At 39.5% G+C, this 21015-nt stretch overlaps 1 protein-coding gene across 2 annotated transcripts; it reads left to right on the plus strand.

Annotated features, from left to right (window-relative positions):
- The first annotated feature begins 314 nt into the window (after positions 1-314).
- Positions 315-18824, plus strand: LOC118121843 (flotillin-2a). 2 transcript variants are annotated; one of them, XM_035178049.2, is made up of 11 exons: positions 315-531; positions 3769-3850; positions 7228-7318; positions 10744-10867; positions 11670-11788; positions 11918-12031; positions 12192-12311; positions 12395-12609; positions 13691-13874; positions 14455-14604; positions 15436-18824. In XM_035178049.2, exons 1-11 carry the CDS (start codon positions 483-485, stop codon positions 15472-15474), a joined length of 1287 nt encoding a protein of 428 aa, XP_035033940.1. In that variant the 5' UTR covers positions 315-482; the 3' UTR covers positions 15475-18824. The 2 variants fall into 2 exon arrangements, with proteins under 2 accessions (XP_035033940.1, XP_035033939.1); XM_035178048.2 differs by lacking the exon at positions 7228-7318 and adding an exon at positions 7831-7921.
- Positions 18825-21015: the final 2191 nt, after the last annotated feature.

Here is a 21015-nt window from a genome sequence, read left to right on the forward strand (position 1 = left end):
ATGAGCGTTTCATTGATAACATATGGGACTCATGTTACAGGAACATTACTACTGCTCTCAGGAAAAGGGACTGCTTGCGTGAGTGGACATTTAAACAACCACGCCTTTATTGTTATTATGAAATGGTATCCTGCTCTGTGGAGGAGGGGGTCTGATCGGCTGGGTTAAGCGACGGAAAAACAAAGACGGATGTTTTATATAATACCTTCAAAATAAAACCACTTAAGAGTATTTTAACCAATTGAAGTTTTATGTTGAAAGTGCTAAGCGGAAGCGTGCTGTTGGTTCATTGGCTAACTGGACAAATTCGTCGATCGACTCCATTTTGAAAAAAAAGAAACATCGATAGGGGCGTGGAGCGAGTGTTGTGGAAAAAAGCGTCCACGGTTTGATAAAAAACAGGAGAAATCGAGTTTATTAACTTGAATTGTTTTAGTGTGCGAGGAGTAGGTGTGAATACGAGCTATTTTTCTGTCGATAAAATGGGAAACTGTCACACCGTTGGACCAAACGAGGCGCTTGTAGTTTCAGGTAACGTTTTTTTTTTTCTCTCTATACTACGTATTTTAGCTCCATGGGCCCCTGTCTATTACTTGGAACTGACGGGGGTGTAACGGGAAAAACCCAGAGGTATAGCCACAACATAGACTAAGCCTTTTCTGTCAGAAGTATCTCACGTATAAATGCGTTAAAACAGGCGGAATGTACGTGTAATACTACAACAACCTACTTATGGTTTGTGTTGAGCAATCCTCAGGTCCACCCCCAGAGAAGCAGGCACAGATTTCCATGTTTAAACTGTGTATGTGTGTGTTAATGAAAACGGAGAGAGAAACCGCCATGTTCACTGCGTTACACCGACGTTTATGGGTTTCTCGTCGGAAGTATTTTCTTTTTAAATCCACCTGTTTTCTCCCCTCGCCTTCATTTTAGACGTGTTACCATGGCTGTCCTCATCTGCCCTGGCTGCTGAGGTTGGGGGTTTGATTTATTTGGTTACACGTCTGTTCCCACGTTTGTTTCCCGGGTGTCACATTTGATCACGGAGCTGCTCTCACTTGATTATTATAGAACAGACATTAGTGAAGTGTTTACAACAGCAGCGATGCAGTAAATTTAGATTTATTTTATATCCCTGTATCTGATCACTGGTGGTGGGATATGGTCATTCTAAAAAGCTAATCTACATTAATAAAATTACAAGTGATAAATTCATGGTTTCAGTCTTTTTGGCACACATCTCTACCCAGGAATTTTCTTAATCCCAGGGGCCCCTTAAATAAAGACTCGGGGCCAGCACCTCCTCTTTTGTGTCAAAGTTTCGCTCACGCAGACTGACACTGGATTTTCATTCTATCAAAATTCTCTAACATTTTAGAGAACTGTTTTAACATCTGAGGATCTGCTTATTGAGTCAGTCATTTCTATGTTATCAGGTGACAGTAGAATCTAAACCAAAAGGATATGTTGCTGCTTTCTCCATTGACGTAATATGGAATGACAATTACAAATACCAGACCTTTAAACACTGTTGAAAAAAAGAAGTTGTGCGTCAGTTTATAAATGTGGTTTGGCACGTCATTGCACAAACGATTGCTAGCACAGCCCCTGTAACCGAATCTGTCAAGGTGGCTTCCTGTCTATCCACTTTTGATTAAACACAAAGCAGAAACCTCGTTGGGATTTTTCCATTGTGAACAAATGTCAGTCACCACATAGAGGAACATAGACTGTGACAAAGCATAGTTTAGTTGTGGAATTGTGAAATATGTGATACAACACCACTTCACCAGTGGGTTGTGTCAATGTGACTTTTCAAGAACCAAACACTGCATGCCGAAAAGTGATGTTGAAGATGGGTTTTACTTTTCCGCTTGTGAAAACTTTCATTCATTTGCTTGGAGCCCCTCCCCCCACCGTGCACTGAATGCTGTCAGGAATCTCAGTAATGCCAGCGGTAGACCAGAGCAACTGGGACTAAAATGGTGTGTAGCTCTGAGTATTTAATAGCACATCTGCCTACAACTTTAGTTTGCAATGGCATTTGGCAGGAGCGATGTGAACTTTGATGGTAAAAGCCTGCCCCACCCTCAATGCGTCATTGAAATACCCATTCTAATATGTCTGCATTAGATTATATCATAAGAGAATGTACCCAAAACATATCTTTTAATAGAATGCATACTGCTCATGGTCAGTCCCTGGTCCAACTCTCAAGAAGGAGTCAAGAAGGCAGAGTTAATTGATTCATTTGAAATAATCTCTATGTTAATGTTAAAATTTCACAATATTTCTATTTTCTGTCTGTTTTTGATAATATTCCTGTTGATGAGAAAAGCTTCAGTGTGTCCTGCTGTAATGTTTGGTTATAGGGGCGTATGTGTTAGTAAAGCTAGCCCAGCTCCTCCCCCTCCAACGTCCGTCAGTTAACGTGTGACAGCTGGGAATGTCACACTTAACACTCCAGATCAAGCTATCAGAGCAAGGCCACTGAATGTGACCGATATATGTGGCCTAACGTAACATGCATCTCATCAGTAGATGTTATGATCTACAAGAAAAAGCAATTGTTTGACTTCTTTCTACGAACACCTTTGGGACAGTTTAATTTGATGTACAGCATGAGTCGGGAAAATGTTTTGCATTAAATTCCACATATCACAGCAATCAGATACACCACATGTGCGTGGCATTTACCACGGCTGAACAAATTCCAAGTCGAGCAGAACGTTTAAATCCGAGTCGGTCGAGACAGACCAAGCATTTACATTCAAAAGAATGCACAAGGGTTACATGCTTCTAAACCTGCTTGGTTTGAGAAAACTAAATACTGACTGTCTGCCTATGAATGGCAGAGAGGTAACATTAAATCAAGGAACAAAAGTGGCACCAGAAAGCAGAGATAAGTGACATGCTCCTAATTTGACACCACTGGAACAAACGCTGACTACGTTAACATAGACACCAATATTTCAATATTAACCCGGTTGAGACATTAGTCTGAATAAGACACTGCCTTGTAAACTTTATTTTACAGTTACTTTAACCTGAGCAAGGTTATACTTAGAATAAACAACAATCGAGTTAAAACATGTGGAGTGTTCTGACCGTAACCACATTATGTACATGTATATGTATATGTTTTAATCCCATTATAACGTCCTGTCGGACTGTTCACAACATTTTGCGACATTAACAAATGTAGTTACCAAATGCTTGACAATACATGTCCTGGGTGTAAAGAAGACGAGAAAATAAAAAAAGAGTAGTAGCTTTTGCGAAATTTGAAAGAAAACACCCAAAATGGTTTTCAATAACATCGTACATTTAAGTAATTTAGGTTGGGTTTTTAAAACTGAATGGCAGAACAACGTTGGATGTAATGGGGTGGGGGACGTTATGACGTGAACCCTTGCAGAACCTGGAAAGTGGGTCAGGTCGGTGTAGGTTTCTTTTTACTCCTACACTACTATGAGCTTGAAATATAACCTACTGGTCAATTACTGAACAATGTATTGATGTATTATTACAAAAGTATTCCTCCACATGCCCTGTGAGTGTGAATGCATCATGTGTGAATGTGTTAAATTGACTGCATGCTCAATGTTGTTTTTCAGCTGTTTGAAGTCATTTAAGACTGTTGCTGGTGATGCAGCTTTTTGCATTTGGCATTTCTTTTATTCAAACTATTAAAAACTGAAGCTTCTAAAATTTTCGAGACTTATCCTGTTGCCATGTGACATTTGTTTCCTCTGTATTGTTTTAAAGGTGGCTGCTGTGGCTCAGATAATAAGATGTATGTCGTTGGAGGCTGGGCATGGGCCTGGTGGCTCATATCTGACATCCAGAGGTAAGACATGTCTGCTCTGGCTTCAAATCATAGAAATTGTTAAAGTGTCCCTTCAAGCCATGGAGTCTTAAATGGCACAGTGCGCACAATCTCATTCAGGAAGAGAGTATCTGCAGCTGTTAACCACAGATTTGAAATAACTGTCCTACTTTCCACCATTCAGTTACCATGCAGGTATTTTAACTCAGGAAATAATTAACAGTCGTCTGCATAATATACACAAATACGTATCTTTCCCACATATGGCTAAATATTTCAAAATACTTTGCATATGGTTTACTAAATAAAAGAACACTCCATAACCATTATCAGTGTATTCTTAGTCCATTAGTTTGGTACAGGGAGAGAAATCTGGATAACTAATAGTAAAATTGAATTTTATGTCAATAATTCAAATCAAATCAAAGACCCTTAGTGGATGTTTCTTTATGTTTTGGTGACAATTTTTCCGCAAACACTAGGCTAAAATGTAATTTGTGATATTGCATTTGTTGAGAGCATTAATGCTCTTCAGCGGTTGATGTATTTCCATTTTCTTTATGAGTTTGTATTAAGCATCAGCCTTAGGGCATGTGTCATCTAAACATCAGCACAAGATATTATATCATTTTATTATTTATAAAGGAGAAAAAAAATGTAAGATATGGGTGGCTGGTGATGTTCTTTTTTTCTTATTGTCAACAAATCCAATGAACAGAACAAGCCAACAACAAATTCATCCCTAAAGTACCCAAAACCTGCTATGTGTGTTTCATAGCTCTAACACATTAATGAGAGTCACTATTGCTCTATATGATATCTTCTTTTGTTATCATAAACATGGCCACCGTAGTTCATATGTGGCTGAGGGGTAGAGTGGTCGTCCTCCAACCAGAAGGTTGGTGGTTCAATCCTCTTCCCCATCTGCATAGCGAAGTGTCCTTGGGCAAGATGCTGAATCCCTAAATGGCCCTTCATAGATGTTGAATGCACGAAATGTAAGTCGCTTTGGATAAAAGCGTCTGCCAAATGACATGTAATGTAATGTAATATGGAGGCATTCATACTTACACTGTCCTGGTGCTGTAAATACACAGTTGTGTAGAAAATTGTTCCTAACAAATGCACTATTTAATTTTGTGACTGGATATTTGCTAAAAACAGCATGGCTTGATATTTCCGTGAGTAGAGGTAATACATTATTCATTTGAGACTTCTTTTAAATAGCAGGCATAACAGGCTTTTTGCTGAGTGCTGCAGGCAAATGTGAAATTGACAAAACCATTGTAATGTTAATTTTCATGGATCTACATTTTATTAAAATGTGGATGTCCTAATTTTGATTTATATGCATTTACCCTGTGTTTATTGAGAAGGACGCATGGTTGTTCTCTCGTTCTGGCCCTTATACAGTCCATTGAAGAATAAGAAAGTTATGGTGACTCAAGACAAACAACATCAATATTAAAAGCTAATGTTTAACAGATGTCTAAACACAGCGGCTCCTCACTGTCCTCTGATTTTAAATGCAGCACCAACAGGCCAGCTACAGAGTTACCACTGGAAAAATAAGTAGATGATACATAACAGCGAGGTCAGGGAAAGTATTTACAGAAGAAAATCCAGTTTACCTTTTAGTATGTTGAACTACCATCTGATTTACAGACCCCGCAAAAAGAAAATCAAACGGGAAACAAACTGGAAAGAAGTTGCATATTATTCATTTGCCCCAAAACACAACCAAATAGAATGTATGCATCACTTTCTCAGAGCCTGAAACCAAAAAACCAAACCTTTAGTCTGACTTTAATCAAGTCTAAATTAAAAACAACAACAACACAGAACCTACAGCGGCTGCACTGACACTTTTTGACTTGCTCTGTGTTTGACATTTAAGCCTCAGTGAAGCATTAAACTACTCACTCTAAAATGTGCTAACTCAGATTTGTGACCCAAGTTGCTGATTGAATTTCAGCGAAGCAGGTTGTATTTGCAGTTCAATTTTTTACAGACTCTGGCCTGTCTTTGAACAGCTTGAAGTGAAATGTCAACATAATACATTATAATTTTAAACTTGCAAGTAAACTTACAAACATTAACCGAGAGGCTATCCCGAAATTTGTTGGGGAGAGGTGAAGCGAAATATCAACACTGTCTATTTTAAGTGTAAATATTTTTCACACACGCAATAATTGTCTGAGGGCTTTTTTAAAATCTAGCTTTTCTCACAAAACCAATTGGAACATTTATGAAAATCTTTATGAAAATGACCTAATCCGTGATGATATACCTTGTCTCTGGTGTGCCTGTTTTTTTTGTTTTTTTTTTACTGTTTTTACTGTTTGCCTGCCTCTTTGTTTCTTCTTTGCTAACCTGCTTAGCTCTGTCTGGTGTCAGTCTCACCTTTTCTTAGCACTATTGTGTCTCCTTCAGGTTACAGATTTCCCATTAAGCTAGTTTAGTTGCTAGGAAACGTAATGGTAGACCTCAACAACCAAATCAACTTGACGCATGTGTGGATTTATAAAACCCCATTAAGAGACAAGCTGACCCAAGAAGCCCCTCTTGCCTATTTTTATTTTGGTGATGTGCAGTTTGATAATTATTTCAGATGCGTTCCTGGATGATGAACAGAGGAGAGATGCTCTCACTCCTCTTCAGAGCAGTAACCATTCGAGCTAAAAGGCCTGTGTGCATAAGCCAGTAGTAGCTGTGCGGCATCGTAAAAACAGGAGGACGGAGCATAGCTTCCCGCTCATGCTGCAGTAATCATGTTAATGTCCAGGCCTCTGACTCATTGATCCAATTCTTGAGAAGGAAGGGGGAGGTGGAGCTTTTAACCAGAGCGCTTTCTCTCCAATTGTTGCTGCTGTCTGCCTCCCATATCTGTGACGCTGACTCCGAGACAAGTCATGTTTTATTATGAAGGGATAGCTCTGGCTGTTTTATCAGCTGTGAAACAGAACCTTACATAAACAATCCAGCCAGTCCAGTATTGAAGCTGAGGATATGATAGTTTGTGAAGCACATTCCTGGGTAATCTCCATACAAATGTAATCTTGGAGAGGACCTGGGATCAAGAATCCTGTCAACACTGATCTGAGTTTTAATCTGTGGATCTTGCCCTTTGTCCTAGTTTATTTAAACATTAACAAGAGGCAAGTTTAGCTCAGCTGTAGCTGTGACAGCTCTGGCTTTCTGAGACGTGTTGCCAGCAGCGCGTCCAAACATGAAACAACCTTCAGGGCTAAAAAAACAGCAAAAGCACGAGGCCAGGTTGTGTCCTTCACCCCCTCTCTTTCTTCTTCCTCTTGACCATGGTTACTGACATTCCTAACAGCTGTTGTTCAACTTACTGTTCTGCCTCTGCTATTCCCGCTGCCTGCCTGCCTACGTAGAATGTCTCTGGAGGTTATGACCATCCTCTGTCGCTGTGAGAATATCGAAACCTCGGAGGGTGTTCCCCTGGATGTGACAGGGGTGGCTCAGGTAATGCATTTCAAAAGACCCTGAAAAAAAACAAGTGGCTGGTGCTCAGGACCAAAGGACGACTCAGGAAAATGGTTTCACTAACAAGCTAACGCTGTCTGTGTGTGTGTGTTTGTTTTTCTCATCACCATTGCTTTTTCTTCTGCAGTCAAAAGGAGACAATCAGCTGTCACAAACTTGGGCTTCGCCATAAAGCTGAACTCTTAGTCACCTATGGCAACGGGGGCACTAAATGGATGCTATCTATATAAAAGGCTGTAAAAAGGTTTAGGAAAAACAATGCAAAATGCAGGTTGCATTTTATAAACAAAAATCTGACAAAAACCTAAATTCTACAAGATTTGTCTTGTGGACAGCATCTCATTTTGCTCTCCGCTGTTAGTGATCTGGAGTCCTTGGGTGAATGGTTTCACTTTGTCCTGTTTTTTTCCTTATGTTCTGGCCCTTCCCTTCATTTGCTTTCCCTCCGAACATGTCAATTTTTATTTTATATTTTTCCACATTCTTCACAGGATAACGCTTGAGATTATGACCCTGCAGCCCAAGTGTGAGGATGTAGAGACAGCGGAGGGTGTAGCTATTACTGTCACTGGGGTGGCTCAGGTAAATCACCACTCTTTTCTGAGAATGCCAGTTCAGACTCCACTAACCCTACCACCCCTTTCCTTTTTTCTGGCATCTCCCCATGGCATCACAGCAGAGATGGTTCTTCATACACAGGACTCAAATTAAGATGTACACCTGCATTTTTGATCTAGGGACATGTAGATGTACACACAGAAACGGATGGTTTTCTGCATGATTAATTCTAATATCCCAGCAGAGCAACACTTAGTTAAACTTACCTGACCAAGTTGCACTCAGACTGACAGTAGCACTGTGTCAGAAAAACACACACAATCTTATTATTCATGTTATTTTCAGTGGTTCAATGAACTTTGTCCCAATTTGACAGGAACGGGGTTCTTTCTAGAGCTGGATTTTTACTTCAGCTTTTACTACTTGATCGTTCAAATCTTATCAAAAATAAACTCTGTTCATTTGACAAAATGTAATGTTGAAGAGAAAATCCACAATAGAATAAAATTCCTCATACAATTTATCTACTTCACATCGTACATAGAGTGCTCACACGTTAAAGTTAGAAGCATAAATTAACCTACTTCCTCTGTCTCTGCTCTCAGTGATCAAAGCTCTCTATCCCGAAGATTGAAAGATAGTAAACATTAATTAGACAAGGAGAACCTTTCTATCGTCACTCTATAACAATGTCAGAGAAAGAAAGTAAACACAAACTACTGTAATTAAATCCGTTTTACATGTCATTGAGCAACATCAGTCATGGATACCCAGTCTGGACTTGGGTCTTAAGGAAATGTGCTCTTGTACGCAAAGAGATTCTAAACTAGTGTAATGAAAAGAAAAGAAAAATAGCTTTTTATGGTGGATTTTCTCTCTGATAATTTGTAAGATAAAATACCACTATTTTTCAGCATTTCCATTTCAAATGATATCCTGTTGTTATATATTTCCCTTTTTTGTTTGCATGTCAGTTTTTCGTTTCTGCGTTTCAAAACCTGATGTCTCATTATCAGTTCTGTATTTTAGCCACAGTCATGCCAATGTTCCTTTCCTCTGTGTTCTCCTACATGCATGCTGACAATGAGTCCACTGTTTGGAGCCAAACTGCCCCTCACTCTCACACAGTTCACTTCACAGAGAGGCACATCATGCCTCTGTTTCATTAGTCCAACCTAAGCCACAGCCATTGTGGAGTATGTGTTCCATGGCAACAGGGGTTTTGTATCCGTCTTAAATTAAAAAGACACCAAATTTTTAGGATCAGATGGAGGGATCCAGCAGCAGAATGTTAATTGAGGATATTGTTTTTACTTTATGTTGCCATTAAATCATATTCTTCCATGTAACTTTGAGAAGGATTTGTTTTTTCTACCAATTTTCAGTAAAATCACATCAATTGAAGGAACGTCTGTCAGCATTAAATATATTTCCTGGCCTTTGAGGAACAGCACAAAATGAGGAAAAGGTGTTCAAGAAATGTTTTTCTTTTTCAGTCACATTTTATTTATTTGTTTTTATCAGTTTTGTTTCTTTAAGGAAGTGTGAGATTGGCAGCGGCAGGAAGTAGGGTGGTGTCACGAGTTGGATGATTGGGGGTGTGGGGAAGCAGGTCAGGAGTGAGGGGCAAGAAACAACCATAGCACACAAATCCTAATTCCAGCCACAGCACGGCGCCCCCTGCTGTCTGTATGAGCTGGCCTTTGTGTGGTTGTGTGGCTGAGTTGTAGCCTTTTCTCTTTACCCAACGTTGGAATGATGTCCACCCTCCCTGACATTGTGTTGCCCTCATTCCTGGTATGAGTGCATGTTGCAAATTTAAATCATGTGCAGACCTCTCGCCTAAGGACCCAGCTCATTCTCTCTCTTCTTACAGCTCCAGTGGAGTACATCACCCAAGACCCTCTGTCTTAAACACACTTTTTGATTTCCTGATTGTTTAAGTGACCGCTTACTACCTCCCCTTGTGTGAATCTTGTAAACCTCCTGTCATTGCCATTGATTTATTTTTTCCTCCTTTAATTCCTTCAAATTTAAAAGGTTCCGTTTCTGACTTAATAACAGGACCAGCAGTAGATTTTGTTTTGTCACTGCATTGCCATGAATCCAGCTTTAATGTTGCATTTTCTTCAATGTAATTTTACTCAAATGTAGAACTTAACCGGAACAATATCCTTAAATGCTTTGCTGATATCTTAAGAAAGAATAGGTTTGAAGTCAGATTTATGTCTGCATCCACTGACATTGATCACCAATGTAAAGATTTATAAGAACAAAGATATTAAAAAAGCACTACCCAAAAATATCCAAAAATGAAGTTAAAATGTATTTGTAATTTATCTGGCCATGTACTGTAGACTAAGCTCCATGTATCGGCCACTCCTGTTTCTTGAGGGATACTGTCTATATACAAGATAACAATTACAGTGATCACTGCTGCAGCCTTTCATCTCCAATACCAGCCATGCAACAGCTGCTTTAATAATGTGTTTAGAGTCATTTTTTCTGGATAAGAATTAAAGCAGTTTATCACAGTCTATGATTATTTTTGGCATATCAATAGCAGTGATGCACGATCATAAGTGTAAGGCATTTGCTCTTCAAAACAAACAAGGACTTATGCATTTTATCACTAGAGCATTGTAGACTAATATTCTATTTGTATGTTCCATTATGTTATATGTACTTTTAGTTGTTTTCTGTATCTTACTGATGGTGTGTGATAAGTGATAATTTTGTCATGTTATGTGTGCCACACCTGTGCATGCCTGTATTTGTGCTTGTGTTGTTCCTGTGCCTGTGTTTGTGTGTATACAGCTGACGATCTTTGTCCATGTTGGCACTAGGTGAAGGTGATGACAGAGAACGAACTGCTGGGTTATGCCTGCGAACAGTTCCTGGGGAAGTCAGTCGTGGAGATCAAAAGTGTCATCCTGCAGACCCTTGAGGGTCACCTGCGCGCCATCCTGGGTGGGTAACCTCCATTAGCTGCATGGCCTCGTCTTGTTTGTGTGGTTGTCTACTACTTGTCTGCTAAACGTAGGGGAAGGATGCGGATTGGTCAGGGAAGAATTCATTCAATTTTGGTGCGGATCTTGGACATTTTTTCACTTAAAAGTGTATATATAGTTTTTTTTAATCAATTAACTTTAGTAATCAGAATGAAAACCCAAATCAATTAAAGTTAGCCTTTAAAACGGCATCAGTTTTACTTGAGAAAGGTTCCAGGAGAAGGGAGACAGAATGTGCTGCTGCTGTTTAAGATAAACTGCTTATGCAAACAAAATGTTCAACATCATCCACAGAGCAGCTTGGTAGTTAAGTTATTTGTAGAGAATAACAAAGTGATAATTTTCCATAAAATCCAGTTCAAACCTGGTATTAACATCCTGAGTGATTCGATCACAAGTGGACAGAGGTAACTACAGGTCTGATCACACCCAAATTGGTAAAATCTTTCATCATAGCTGTGTGCATTCATTCATTCAGTCCCTACTGACACCGCTTGCTCGACACACACTGACATCAGAGCCGGTAAAAGTAAAAAAAAATGTATTTAAAGAACATTTGTATATGAACGATTCTGTCCTAAGCTTTTTGGTCTGATCAGGGCCTATATGACAATGTCATGGATATGTTGGTCATTTTTCTCTCTTGACATACACAGGATCTTATCCAGTGTCCTCCCTTTTACTTAGACTTATTAAATGACAGTGATGGGAGAAGGAACAGTTGGGACTGGAAGGCACTAACAAATGTTTCCATCTTTTAGGTACCCTAACTGTTGAGCAGATTTACCAAGACAGAGACAGATTTGCCACCCTGGTGCGAGAGGTGGCATCACCTGATGTCGGTCGTATGGGCATCGAGATCCTCAGCTTCACCATCAAGGTATGAGAATTACAAAGATTAAGTTTGCTTTTTATATATTTATCACTGAAATACCTGTTTCCAGTTGCAATGTAAATTATAAGAGTTTAAACTATACCATATCTCCACATGTAATCATCTCCCTGACAGGATGTATATGATAAAGTGGAGTACCTGAGCTCCCTGGGTAAAGCTCAGACAGCTGCAGTACAGAGGGATGCAGACATCGGAGTGGCAGAGGCCGAGAGAGACGCTGGCATCAGGGTAAGACAAGCTTAAGAGGAAAGTCAAACTACAAACAGGAGCAATTAAAGAACGTCATTTATCTCTCTTGCTAAGAGTTAATAGCTATCACATTAGCAAACCAACAAATTTCTCTGAATCCGTCGCCCTGTCATCACTGTGTGCACACTGTCTTTTACAGGAAGCTGAGTGCAAGAAGGAGATGATGGATGTTAAGTTCTTAGCTGACACAAAAATGGCCGACTCCAAAAGAGAGCTGGAAATGCAGAAAGCATCCTTTAACCAGGAAGTGAACACAAAGGTAATAGATAGGTCTGAATATCCTGTAGCTTCCATCATCAAACATGACAGTAGAGTATCAATAAAACCTCCTGCCTCTTCTAGAAAGCAGAGGCTCAGCTGGCATATGAGCTGCAGGCAGCCAAAGAGCAGCAGAAGATACGTTTGGAGGAGATAGAGATCGAGGTGGTGCAGAGGAAGAAGCTGATCACGATTGAGGAGAAGGAGATCGACAGAACTGAGAAGGAACTCATCGCCACTGTAAAGAGACCTGCTGAGGCTGAAGCCTACAGGATGCAGACGCTGGCAGAGGGACATAAGTGAGTGGAGATCCACACACTTAGCCCTGCTCAACACACACACACACACACACACACACACACACGACATATCAGTGAAGCTGCTTTCATACATGCACTGGACTCCACTGATACTGTGTATTTTTTCCAGGGGAGGTGCATGTGTGAACACAAATGTCCGAGTGAGACGCTCTGCAGTTACTACTTTATCCGCTTGACCTCCTAGTATAAAGTCTGTTGAAATCCGGGGGGGTAGACACTGACGATGGAGATGTTAAGAGAGTTTGTGGTGATAAGAGAGTGACAACGGTGTCGGGGTGCTGTCAACACTATCCCATGATCTCCGCAGCAGAATTAATATTACTTCCTGCCTCTGTCTACTGCACCCGGCTGCTCCACCTCTCATCTGAATAATGCAGAGGATTTGTTGCTGTTGTGAACTCGTCTGTGCAGAGAATCTCCTGCTGCGTTGTGCATGTGGGAAAGGCAGACTGCGGGGAAACTCTTTAGCCAATTCTCCGTTTTTTAGCCAAGTTATCTAGGTTGTCTAGCAATGAGCTACGACTCCAGTAACAGAACACACACCTTTCGACAGAAATGTGGTATAAGATAGATGCTTCTCGCCTGCAGTGTCCTGACTGCCAAGACCACGGACGTGGCGGCTGGTTCAGAGACAGCTGGGACTAAATTGTGTTTGAGGAAAGCTGTTGTCCTGCGTTAAAATCTGTTAAAATGATGTGTGAAAGCCAGGAAGGAAAACGTAAAACAAGAAAAAAATGAGGATTATGTCCTTTGTTTTATAGAAGATCTTGCATTTAAAGACACAGTCCTTTCTGCAAATTACAACAACATAAAGACACATAATTCAAACATGCATCAATTGACATGCAGCCAGTCTCTTTAATGCTAGACAGGATTTTAAAGGTATTAAAGTTGGATAATGGTTTTAGTTTAAATATAAACCTTTGTGAAGTTGTTATGGTCAATAATGTATACCAGACTAATTCAAATTAGCACACACCACATATTACAGAATTCAACTGTCTGCTAACATAAGTAAAGACCAATAATTCCTTATGATGCTTCTCTAACCCCCCTCCAGGATAAAGAAGGTGCTCACGGCGCAGGCTGAGGCTGAGAAGATCCGCTGCATCGGTGAGGCCGAGGCCGCCTCCATTGAAGCGATTGGAAAAGCAGAGGCTGAGAAGATGAGGTTGAAAGCTGAGGCTTATCTGCAGTATGGAGATGCTGCTAAAACTGCTCTGGTCCTGGAGGCTCTGCCCAAGGTCTGTGTTGTACATGTACATTTATTCACCGCTGGCTTTAGAGCAAATGACCAATATGTGGGAAGTTTGGTTTATTACACAGTGTCCTCCCCACCAGAGGATTGGCATCAAAGTAATCTATGAACAGCTTATTCTAAATTAAACTATTAATCATAGTTGGTGTAATTTGAACAAGAAATATTGTTTACTATTCTGAAGCCATTTTTATTCCCCAACATCAATAAACTACTAAAACACTCACTCAAGTCAGTTATGGATCAACGGCATTAATGCGGCTGTCTCTGTCACCTCCCAGTGCATTTCCTAATGTTTCCTTAACATGCTTGGCCTTGTATGTTTATCATTGTAACTGAATGTCCTCTGTTACAGACGCCTTATGTGCAAATTGTCTCACATTTATGTTCAGCCCTAACAATGTGTTTATGCACACTAGTGCACCAGTTAAAATCTGTCAGAGAAACATGTCTTCGGTACCAATATATGAGTCGCACTCAGTTACGGTCAATCCTCAGATGTACGGATGATGTGCTGTGTTTTGTCAGTGAATTAACAAACATAATTACTGTTGTTTTTCTATCAGATTGCCAGTAAAGTGGCTGCACCTCTTGCTAAGACCAAAGAGATTGTCATCCTGAGTGGAGATGGCAGCCGTGTGACCGGAGAGTTGAACCGTTTATTAGCTGAACTCCCTGTCTCTGTCAACGCCCTCACTGGAGTGGATCTGACTAAGGTGAGACTGAAATTGTTCTGCGCAGTTAGTTAATGTATCTCATCAGAACCCTCTTCTAAGGTTTACGTTGACATTTTTATTAATCTTAACCAAATTTTGGTTAATTAATCATTATAACATTTAATTTTGAGTTGCAGCTGTGATTCTGCTGAAATGTGTTAATGCCCAGCCCTAGTTAGCTATGATTGACCATGAGAGGGCGCTGACTCCTCAAAAATCCCTTGCCATACTTTACTATAGATATGTAATGAAAGATGTATATAAAATATACATGTATATAAATATTTCAGATTTCATTCCGAAATGGAGGAAGTGCTGTGACAGATAATATACAGGGTTTCTGTGGGGTCAAAAAAAGTCTAGTCAGATTTTTTTATGTAAAAAATATTATGTACTAGGTCTGCAGTTAGTTCTCAATTATGTTAACGTCATTTTAATGCTACCTCCATTAAAATTTAAACGATGTCTTTAGGAGAATTGTTTTAGTGTCATGTATAGTTTGTAATGTCACCATGTGGTATAGTTATTTTTCAGTGATCCAGACGCTGTTATAAAACTACAATCAAAGACCAACATGGAACTGAATTTATCACAGTACACTGGGACTCCGACTCCCCTTTATATTAGTTGTATTGAACAAAGGTTTTAAATTTCATTTAAATTCATGTGGTCTTAAAAAGTTTTTAAAAAGACTTAAGTTTAACTTGTTGAAAGCTGCTGGAACCCTGATTATAATATATAGCTGTGGTTTATGAATGTGTGACAGCACAGACTAGACTCGACCGACATCTTCATCACTCTCTGTTAATCAATGAATCCCTCTCTCCTCAGATCCCTTTGCTGCAGAACATGATCACCCCACAGTGCTAATCAGCCATCTGATGAATCAGGCCAGAGACTAATTCCTCTGAATCCTTCAACATATATCTGCCTCAAGCATGATAACAGATTTTCAAGTCTTTGACCCCCTTATGCAACTGCCTTTGACCAGAACTACTTGACACCAAGACAGTTTATGCGTTTTTCGATTTTCTGAAGGAAATTAAGCTGGGGCCTTACTTCTAAAGGACCAGACCGGTCGGTTCTCCTGTTGTTTTTAAGTTCCTGTTTTTTCACACTGCACTAGTTAGCCAGGATTATATGCTGCAGTTCTGTTCAGTCCTACCAGTCATCCAAAGCATGAGTTGGTTCTTTTTTAATCTGGTAGCGTTAAATGTCATTTACAGTAGGTGCTGTAAAGAGTCTAAACTTAAGTCCAGAGAGGCCAAACACCAGCTGTAACACCTGTCAACATGTTGACATTCACACCCAATGAGTACGCAGTAGTTTTAACTGTATTGTTAGATGATTAAGTACATCAACATCTGCCAAAGTGCTCAGAACCACCTCTGAAGTAGTTCTTGCAACAATAGGCGTCTACAGGACCACAGTTTGCCATTCTGGATATTTTACTCCTCTCCTGATTTCTCTCTCTAGTTCGGTGTTTTCTCCTTCCCCATCAGTTATGACACTTTGGTTGTGTGCTCCAGAGTCTTCATCAAACAGTGATTCATCTAATGCTCAGTTGGTGAAGTAATTTGCAGTTGACTGAGCACCGTGTGGAATCTGAACTTTTAAAACAGTTTCTTATAGTTTTATAGTTTACCTCTAACTCAGAGTGTTGGATAATCAAACCGCTGTTACATACAAATTTATAGTAGATCAGACTATCAGATTTATTTGTAAGGTAATCCTGACCTCGTGGTATATCGTCATGTTGCCCGTCTTCTCGTTCTGATGTGCAGTGCCTGTTCATCACTCAAGTGCCCAAACCTTTAGGACAGTGGTTTGGCTTTAGTTGGACTTATGTTCAAGTGTATCCACTGTGTCATACATATAGAAGATGTTTAAGTGTCGCTCACAGTTCTCATAACATCTGCTTATACTAACAAGTGTTTACTTTTCACCTTTGTCGCGTTTGGACACAAAGGCAGATTTAGACGCTAACACAAAGCCATACTTAGAAAAGATTAGCCTTAATGGAGACCCTGGATGCCTGCCAGGCTTACTGAACATTTCCCCTTTTACCTCAAGTAGCACATGGTGGATGCAGGGTCTTTGCTTTAACTCATTTGTTACTCCTCTCTCACTTTCCTCCACCCAAAATGAAATGTCAGTCCTACTCACCTGTGGTTGTGTGTTTCTCAGATGTCATTTGAAATTTTACAGATTGTGTGCATATTTTGTAGCTTTGAAGAGAAATGCCCACACTAACATTTTCTATGGCAGAATAGTGATAGTGACCTCTGACCCCTGTGGCTTGAAAGTTGCCGCTGTGTTGCACCTGTGACCACATCCCATGTGTGATGTGAAAGCAGCTGGAGTCAGTGAGAAGGTGAAAGAGTAAGCATGTGATCAGTTGGTAAACACTGTACATAGTGTTTGTTTGAGTGGTCTAGCATATATGGACAAATTGGTTGGAGCAACACCAACTTCATCGTGTAAATTCAGGTGAAGACTGAACTTTTTATTTGGTGATGAGGTCATTGAGTCAGCCTCAATATTAAAACCAGGTTTTAATGTTTTGACTTATCAATTTACATTTTCTTAAAATCAGATTAAAGTAGGATGACAGCAAATTTTTAGTGTCATATGATAGTTTGAGATGTGGGTTGACAGCGTGCTACAAGTAGCAAGTTTCCCATTTTAACCCATTTTAACCCATTTTAACCCATTTTAACTGAATGAGCCTTTTGTTGTTGCCTGTTACAAACCTAAACTCCATTTATTTTTTTATATCAACCTCTTGTTTTGCTGCACTATCTAACCTATGAACACAGTTAGGTACTGCTACCCACTTTTTTAATTTTGCACTTTGTGCCTGTTAATCACATTGTGAATGTCCATTAACCACTTGTTAGAGTCTGTGACCTGTAAATATTTTGAGTTTTGTTTCAGTGACCATTATAAAGTTATTACCATAATCACACCATTCTCTTATTTCCCTGAAATAAACACACAACTTGTGGGTTCTTTGGTCTGCGCAAATTTCATCTCCTTGTTGAAGTTAAAACTAATTTTCTAATGTGGTTCTGCTGCATCTATTTTCTATGCTCTAAATGTTAGTGAAAACATTGCCTGGCTTTTTGAAAACTAATGATATCAATCACCAAGTTTCTTCAGCATAACAAGAAACAGCCAGTATTTTTCAAACATGTGATTATTAGAAACTAATATCAGTCATTATTCACTGAAACCTGACACTGCCCTGGTTCCTTTCCACTCTGTGATGGTTCACCACAGCCTGGCAGAGTCCAGTGTGTCACTTCACTGGTGCGGCTGTGGTTGAGAGAGACTCAAACCAACGCCACTTTACAGTCGGCTGCACTGTAGATGATTGACAGATCTCCTCCTCGATCCAAAACCAACATGAAACCTTCACAAACCCGGTTGAACGGCAGTACCGCTTTCTAGTAGCTCACTTTTATTTAACCATAAAAACACAGTGGCTCGTCCGGAATAAAAAACCTCAATGTTATATCTTGCAATGTTACTTGAGAGAAGCAGATACACAGTGTAAACACAGTGCCTTTGTTGAATAGTGTCACTGATACTTTAACGTGCAGTTTGTTAACTATCAATGCGACATAGGGGATGTTCTATCAGGAATTTACTGCAGGACATAGACTTACTTGTAGAATATGTGAAATTTATACATATATAGTTTTCAACTGTGAGTTTTCCTCTTCTACTTTTATTTTCTTTGCTTTAACATTCAGTACAAGGGGAACATACACACAGTACATATGCATATATACATATATATATATATATATATATATATATATATATGATAAATATAAATGTAGCATAAAGTAGCTTTTGACAGCTGTTCCTGTACAATCTGTACATGTTGAACAATAACTTCTCGTTCATGATGCCTTTCTATTGTGTTCCATTAAAATCCATCTTTTTCATCTGCATTGTCTAATCAGGATCACGGCAACTTCCTGTTTCTCCAAGTTGCATTTGAGAAGCGAATGTGTGTAAAGACCAAAAGTTCCAGATCTACACCACAACTCTTGTCTGCATCTGTCCTCCTGCTTTTTATCTTAGAAATAATATGTAGTCTCCATTAAACCTATATTGTGTATTTCTCTTGTAAAACTGACCCAGCATGGCTTGTGTTTATGTTTTTCTGTGTTGTGTGTAGCCCCGCAATAAAAAGCTATACCACCTGCTGTCTGCCTCACTGTCGTTGTTACACTACTCCATTAGGAATGCTTGATTTGGCTTCTCAAACCTTGTCAACCATCTCAACCGCCTCCACATGAGGAGTTACATCACAATATATATTAAGACATGTCAAACTCTAATTATAGCAAATGGTTCTCATGCAAAACGAGTTTAAGAAGACAACATCAATCTAAGTGTAGCTGCCTAAATATTTGGAAGATTAATCATCATATGAGGATAAGCACCATTTTGTGTGCGTGTGTGTGTGTGTTGGCAACATGACAGGGCTGCAGATGAAGGCAGAGACTCAGAACAGCTACAGACGCTCCTCTGGTCGTTGACCTCCACTCGGCTGGAGAGACTCACTATGAGAGGTCAGAGGTCTGCATGCTGGGGAAGTAACTGGTGAAGCAGTGAAAATAATCTTCTAAATGTTCCTATGTTTAAATCACAGATACTTCTATAACCAATATAATAGTTTCTTTGTTAATAAATAAAGATCTAAATTTATGCTGCATGCTCTGCCTGTCATTTTTGTGTTATTAGATATTAAGTAGATATATTAGAAACCTCCTCTCAGCTTTAGAAGCAGAACTGTACCTAAATGCAACCATCATTTCTTACTTGTATCCTGAGCTGTACAACCTGTACGTCTGCTGGTTTTCTGTGGACGAGCAGGATCTCAAAGTGTTGGAAAGAAAACCCTGACGTGGTCCGTACAGTGAGAGTAAAACACATGACGTGTCATTATCGTATGCCCGTCACCACATGGTCTCTCTTACATGCCTCAGGTATGTATCATCAGAATTCCATTCACTCTGTGTCACTTACATCCTCATGCTTTTTCATCGCAGCTCACATGTTTAATGTGTTTACATGACTATTTTTCAAACTATTTCCAGGAGCATTTTATTATATCTGCAGTTATTGGTTGGTCACATTGTATTTTATTTGTGTCTGATTGCAACTTGTAAGTGAGATATGCAAAATGTGCTTTGAATTCTGAATAGTGGATGTTATTATTATATCATTTCAATAATCCTTTCTGGTCCACACTATTTATCTGTTGTATCTGATGACTGATTCCTAACCCATCTTACTGTGCTGTGCATGGAGGACATGACTGTACAGAAACTGACCCAGAGACAGTTCATGCTCAACCTGAAGAGGGCGTCACAGTCAGCTCACAAACACTGATACTCAGACACTTCAATACTTCTCTTCTTAATAAACCATAAACCATAAACCATAAAACATAAAACACTACTACTGATGTGTGGTGTCAGTGCTGTTGGTGTTGGAGGTATTAGTGTTCTCTGTCTGACAACTGCTGTGTTGCACATGATGAATTTCCAAAGAAAGATTCTCTCTCTCTCTCTCTCTCTCTCTCTCTCTCTCTCTCTCTCTCTCTCTCTCTCTCTCTCTTTCTCTCTCTCCATCCATCTATCTACCAGTAATTCTATAATAAAGGAATATGTTGTGTCTTACTGCCACATTATGATAAGTATTAACATGATGGTTATTGTGATGGAGTTCCCTGTCTTTTCAAGGTGAAATTGTTGCCCTGTAAGAATGAGTGGAGACACAGGGAATACACTTTTTTAAATGTTTTACAGATGCTTGAATTAAAAACATCAAAGTGTCTGTTTGAATCTCATTGGATCAAAAGCAGAGTTTAATCTTTTCTTTTTCACTGGTGGTTCTCATCAATTGTATTTTTGGCCTGTTCCACTGTTGGTGCGTTTCTTTGGGGAAACATCCGGCGACAGGTTTTTTCCAAATTTCACCTGGTTTGATGTTAAAGAAATGTTGTTAATCAAACTTAAAATGCATTAATGGCCCATATGAGGACCTGATCTTCCAGTTTATTACCTCAGTCATTTGTTTGTTTGTTTGTTTGTTTGGTTGTTTGGTTCGTTGGTTAGCAGGATTACACAAAAACTGTTGAAATGATTTCCATGAAACTTGCTGAAGGGATGTGGTTTGGGTCAGGAAAGAACCAGAAACATTTTGAAGAAATAAGTGTGAAATGTAACTGCCATGCGGCTCATGTCCCAGAGGTTTTTTATTTAACATCCTGGTGAATACACGTACACAACCTTTAGAGACTTGGCAGCTGTTGTGCCAGTTAATGCAAACTCATGTGCAGCCATGTTTGTAGTTCTCCCACAGGACACAATCTCCCTTCTAATAAAA

This window comes from Hippoglossus stenolepis, chromosome 15, assembly GCF_022539355.2.
Source record: "Hippoglossus stenolepis isolate QCI-W04-F060 chromosome 15, HSTE1.2, whole genome shotgun sequence".
NCBI lineage: Eukaryota > Metazoa > Chordata > Actinopteri > Pleuronectiformes > Pleuronectidae > Hippoglossus > Hippoglossus stenolepis.